This window comes from Ciona intestinalis, unplaced genomic scaffold (genome assembly GCF_000224145.3).
Source record: "Ciona intestinalis unplaced genomic scaffold, KH HT000025.2, whole genome shotgun sequence".
In the NCBI taxonomy this organism is placed as follows: Eukaryota; Metazoa; Chordata; class Ascidiacea; order Phlebobranchia; family Cionidae; genus Ciona; species Ciona intestinalis.
Genome location: NW_004190347.2, coordinates 93,725 through 100,389, shown reverse-complemented (window position 1 = coordinate 100,389; position 6,665 = coordinate 93,725). Strand labels below are relative to the sequence as shown.

Genomic DNA, 6,665 nt, shown 5'->3' with positions numbered 1-6,665 from the left:
CTGCATGGGTAAAAGTTTGATACTCTTCTGTATATTTAATCTATAAATTATAATAATAATTACTCATAGGCAGTCGCGCAACCAGACAGGACGAAAAGAGGGGGGGGGGTTAGTGGTTGTGTCACATGACATCTTGTGACAGGGGAGAAGTCTGCAGTCGTGTTTTGCAAGTTACAAATGTAAAATAGTGGATTGACCTCTCTTGGTGTGCCACTGATCATAGAGTTAAAATAACAGTCAGTGTAACAAAGGTTGCACTCTAAATGTAGTACAGTGTACACTATAGACAACAATATATAAATGTCAAAACACTTAAGCAGTATAAAGTCAGACCCACCCCTTTGCTGTTGTGGAAAGGATGGTTTGGTCTCCTTGCATGTCCACTACACATTCTGTGTTTAACCCAAGCTCTGAAACATAATGAAAATTGTAAGAGTTGTTGTATGACATGAATTATGTAGGTATGGGTTTGTAGGTTTAGTATGACTGTATGACTATTATGGATTTATGGGGTTATGTTTTTGCAATACCTTCAGCACTGTGGGCATGGGAGTGGCAACCATGGATAAGTCACTCAAGCTCCCACCCACGAGGATATAAATGACCAAACCAACCAAAAGTCATGTCTGCTTATCCACACACTGCAATAGCTTCAGCAACTTGACTGTGGGCATGGAAGTGGCAACAATGGATAAGGCACTTCAAGTTCCCACCCACAAGGATATAAATGACCAAACCAACCAAAAGTCATGTCTGCTTATCCACACACTGCAATAGCTTCAGCAACTTGACTGTGGGCATGGGAGTGGCATCCATAGATAAGTCACTCAAGTTCCCACCCACGAGGATATAAATGACCAAACCAACCAAAAGTCATGTCTGCTTATCCACACACTGTAATACTATGAGCACGGAAGTAACAAGTAACAACCACTCAAAAACCAAAAGTAGTAACCTAAATCCTCGGGCCAGGATAATAAAGTACACAGCCATGATAATCCACCATGAATCACAACATGATCACTTTATTTAAGGATAAGTGGGCCTCTGATTCATACCATATACCTTAGGCTATAACTTTAAACCTTTTGTATTCGCCACAGGTGTAATAACTAATATGTCTTCATTACTAAATTCTAAATTGGTAGTTTTACATTATTACTTTTACTTTTTGTAAAACTGCAAATATGGAAAATATATTTTCTAGTTACGATTTAATTCTAAACAATGGCAACTATCCCATTGAATCTACTAATGTTGTTATACTTCTAAATCACTGGTTTTTCATTACTTTTAAAACAGCAAATTTTAGATGTAAATTTATATATATATATTATTTATGAATAATAAATTAGCTAGTTAAAAATATATTTGTCGAATTTTTCAAACATAAATTCATAACCTCCATGAACATGTTTAAATATATATTGGCAATTCTTTTTCTTTGAATTCACCTTTTTATTACTATATAGCCAATATCAACACACAATAAAACATTTTAACAAATTGCATGCACTTAAGTGTATTGTTGGTATTAAAATGGAAACTCCACTAGATCAATAAGTAGATCCAACCATCGGCACCAAACATTTAAAAACGTAGGGAGGCAGAGATGGTTTGACGCCCTTTTCCATGTAATAGATCTAACTTTAATATTTACTAATTAATTATTTAGTTCAGGGAATTCCAGGGTAGGCTTGCCCACCTTGCCACCCCAAGTTTGGCGCCAAAGCACATCCAGCTTAGTTGGCAATAATACTGATTGTTAAATGTTATGTCACTTCCTATTTAAAGAGTTAGCAAACAAGAGCCATTGTCTACGAGGTGTGGGTAATAATAAAGCACTATGAGGTAACATTTACTCAGCCATAATGGTGGGAACAGGAAACAGGGAAATGCTTTTTGTGTGAAACACACAACAGAAAATTTATTTAACTTTTAATTCAAATTTAGACCAAATGAAAAACATGGTTAAATTTATTTACTTGTAACTAAAATTTACACCAAATAAAAAAATAGTGAAATTTATTTAGCTTTAATAATTCAAATTTAAACAATAAAATACACAGTGAAATTTATTTAGTTTTTCAAACTCAAATGAAAGCATCATATCAACCTAACAACATAGTGACATCACAATGATTATGATGTGGTAACAACATTATTATGTTGGTGCAAATATTACCAAGTGTCCACAAACCACTCTGCCAATGATCAAAGGTTTTATTTGTCAATACTTAAGTTGTAAATCAAGTTGTAAATTTAAAGTTTCTATTCTATATGGCTGAGGTTCTATGGCAGGACATGTAAGGGGATCTAGCCAGAGTTGTCCCATTACCCCAAAATTGTATATGCGCATTTTATTCTATATGGGTGAGGTTCTAGTTCTACAGTAAGGTATACCATGGGACCTAGCCCTAGGATTTAGGGCAGAGTTGGTCAATTACCCCAACATTGTATATTATGCACATTCTACTTTATATGGTTAAGATTCTACAGCAAAGCATGCCAGAGAACATACGACTTATTTTAAGACAGAGTTGACCCATTACCCCAAATTATATCGTGATCTATTCTACATGGGTGAGGTCCTATCGTAGGTCACAAGTTTCATTAATTAATTAATAAACCAGAGGCCCTAGATTCCTTAAATAAATACACATGGCTGCAAAATCCAGTTGTTTGAAGAACTTGCAAGAATAGAGCGATAACGCATGAGCTATTACATCCTCTATTGGTGCTTTTACAATATCTTGATTCAGCCACCAATACAACAGCTTATATAACTTTGTATGCTTAACATACATAATTATGATGTCATAATGAACGTTGTGGTGTCAAAAGGTAATATTAACACTGACTAGTAATATGGTAAAGAAAGTGGTATTACTCATCATACTACTATAGTATCATAGTGGCCATTGTTCAATCACATGAAGCGGAATACGTTCGTTCTATTGTTATGCAATCAACAAACTTTTCTTTGAATAAGCGACACTTGAATGAACACGGTAAGCTGAGCAAATAAGTTTGAAAATAAACCGTAGTGAAGCGCCGCTCAATTTTGTGTAACTAGCAATTGAAAATGATTATTTATGTCACAAATCTGTTAATGACATCACAATAGTAATAGCAAAATGCAGCAAGAATATGAGAATATTACTTTAATAATTGTAACTATGATGAATTCTATGAATCTGGCCCTGATCTATGTTATAACTGTAACTATTATGACTGATCTATCTCCATATGAGGGAACAATGGCTATTGTGGGAAACAAATAAATAACTATATAGCATCTAACATATCACGATTTGACGTTTGGTTTCCATGTGACATTTACATCCATGCTTTATTGCTTTGTAAAGTAAATGTTCTTAGACTTTATACTAATGGAACCACTTGCTTATTATTAAACAACTCTTGGCATGTCTGTGTATTTAACTTAAAAAAAATTACGTGTTTAATTTAATTTTGAAAAATAATTGTGTATTCAATTTAGAAAATAAAATTAAACTAAAATATTTTTGTACTTGTTTAAAGTTTTTTGGAGCCATTGTAAAAAGCTTGTTAAATCCATATTAGGTGACTGTCAGTTTTAATTCTCACTCAACCATCCATGTTAACTCTCACAAATATCATCCAACACTCCATAGAATAAACACAATAGAAAGTAGAGTCTCATGTTCAAGTATTGAAACACTATCTTATGAGACCATGGCTAAGCATGGGGTTGGGTAAAGGTGGCTGTACACAGTATCCGGCATGCGAAGTCGTATGCAAACCCATTACCGAGTTTTGCATGCGGCAACGAAATCCGGACAAAACAGACAGAATGGACGAATTCCGGATACTGTGTACAGCCACCTTAAGAGGGCTTGTGGGGTCACGAGGTTCAACTGTATGGTGGCTGACTTATGTGTAAGCTGTAAGTGTATGGATGATATTAATGGCTAGTACTACATAGGCGACAACCCAGGAAATATTATTCAGTAAACAAACAAACATAAAAATGCCAAACTTTTATAAACACAGGGCAGAGTATTAAGACACGCATTCCTTTGAAACAAATCTAACTTATTGTTTGTAAAGTTTATGAATTAATGTGCACGAAAATGAATAAGCCAGTCTGCCTCCCCGCTAAGTTTGGTGGATATAAAAGAAAATCCAAGTAACAAATTCGAAGTTTATAACAATAGTGGTTCATGACTTAGGGTACCACTTACCCAATTGCCAGAAAATGAAATAAAATCCTGAATTGTGTGCAATATCACGTTAACTTTTCCAAAAGTGAAACAGAGGTCTTTATGAAATAAGAAGTAGAACCAACTAAGTACTTTTATTGTATTCAAACTGCCAGTTAAATGGAAACATCCTCTCAGAAAATAGGGCAACCAATTAGCGCTTACACTCAAAAGAGCGATATTATTATTGACACAAACCATTTGTTTAATTATCTGGTGATGCGAAAACGTAACCAACAAAAATCAAGTCCAACCACTAGTAGTGATAGAGAAACCATTTGTTTAAATGATAATTAATTGCGCACCAACACACCTAAACTAACATTTGGTTTTCCCACCCTAAGAAAACAAAAAAAATTATATTTTAATCTTAACAAAAGCACTTCTACGGCAAGTCCCACGCATTGTCAAAATTTATATCTTGATCAACAAAAAAACAAAATTTATCTCGGGATTTTATCTTAACAAAAGCAGTATTTCGAGACAGTTGTCTAGTGACGTATTATCTGTGGTCTAAGTTGACCTTCTCACAAATATGAACTCATAACACCTATGTGGCAAACCTCTTTCCATGCTAAGGCCTACTTTATGAATTTTCTTGATGATGAAGTAGAAACAAATTAAATTATATAGGTTATATATATTTATATATAATATCTATATTTAAATAATGTATTATTCATAAAATTCTAAGCTCGTAATAAAATAAACCTAAATTTTGTTATGTTTTTTTGTTATACAAATTCAACAACCACAAAATACAAGGTAAGGTTAAAGGAATTGTAATAACAACTTAAAAAGTCAGAGAAAAGTTGCCCAAAATGAAATTTACATAAATAATTACAAACATGTTTAAAGCGAAATAATCCTTTCCAGACATTTGTGCTCAAAGTATATGAAATCATTGATCAATAAAAGCTTAATAATTGATGTCACAATTCTACTTATAGTGGATAGTTAAGTAACAATGTAACGATTCACGTTTCAAAGAGATAATTACAGAATAATTAGATGATAATCAATCTATGACATCACAATGGTTACATTGGATTGATTGTTTAACAGGTTTGATGGAACAGACAAGAAACAAAGGGCATTATTACATACATAGACGTCACATTTTTAATTTTTAGTAAGTCTGGGGCAAAAACACAGTTACACTTATAGTTGTCAAACATAGGGAACCTCATTGATTAATGTGGTGAATGCAATATACTTTGGCTCTGCTTGTTTGTATAGACACCTAACAGCAAGGTAAAAGCTGTATTACATTTAAAACTGGGGTGCTAAAACATAGATGATGTCACGGTAACATTATGCCCATGTATTATGTGTTGATGGATATTTTTAATTAAAACCTGCAGTATTATTGCATATATAATTAATTAATAAACCAAATGAAACTCATCAATTTACCTAATGATGTTTATGCTATGCAAGAAATTAGAATATTCCAAGATATATCATTGTTTAATTAAAACATTTTAATTATTGATAAAGGTATACCCTTATACACTATTATACAATGCATAATAAAGATAGTGCATTATATCAGTGGAGTGGCAGACTCATTTAATAAAGTGCATTTGTTCGTTATACACAATGTGTGCTTGTGTATAAGCATAAATGGGACAATGGTGAATTGGCAAATATGTTTCGTTTCCAAAACTTTTAATTTAAGAATAATGTTACAGTGTTCTGTTACTTCTGCTACCAGACATAATGAGTTGGAATGATTATTTATTATTCCAGTTTGTTTATGTTTGGGTGTATTGCACATTAAAAGCATATTTTAAAGTACACCCCTGTTATACACACTGAAACTGAGTGTTCCTTAACCTTTTAACACACAGACAATTAATAAAGCCCATGCTTAATTAGTGATGTACCGAATCGCTAAAAAAACGATTCGGCCGAAACCGAATATTCGGCCATTTGTGCCGAATCAATTCGGCCGAATCAACCGAATCGTTTATGACGTCATTCGAACCTACGGCGACGGGCGGTCGGTAAAAACGACATAAAGGAAAATACTTTATCATGGTACCGTGTCACACACAAGTATCAACAATTTCAGTATAAGTCTTTAATGTGGCAATAAAGCGTTGTGGGAAACATTAGTCTCCTAATAACGCGCGTATTTACGAACCAAAACTACAGGAAAGGTAAATCGTTGGGAGAAAAGCACAACGGTGACGGACGAGCGTGGATTAGATAAATTTATTTTTATCGTAACACGGACGAGCAGTTATTCGAGAACTTAAAAATTCTTTACTGTAACGGCGTAACCATTGACAAAACCTGTGTTACGAAAACAAAAAAATTATTTACTTTTGTGACGAAAATAACATTGTGTATGAGCGTCCCATTTTACGCTCTGCGTCGGCTTGGGAAATAAAGGAAGACGCATGCGATAGCATA

At 33.7% G+C, this 6,665-nt stretch overlaps 1 protein-coding gene across 1 annotated transcript in view; it reads right to left on the bottom strand.

Moving 5' to 3' along the window:
• LOC100176345 (kinesin-like protein KIF13A) overlaps window positions 1-6,665 on the bottom strand; it is a 33,278-nt gene that overhangs the window by 23,809 nt on the left and 2,804 nt on the right. The window contains exon 2 of the mRNA XM_026837829.1: window positions 338-410. Within this exon, the coding sequence (XP_026693630.1) occupies window positions 338-410 (73 nt within the window). The remainder of the gene's footprint in view (window positions 1-337; window positions 411-6,665) is intronic.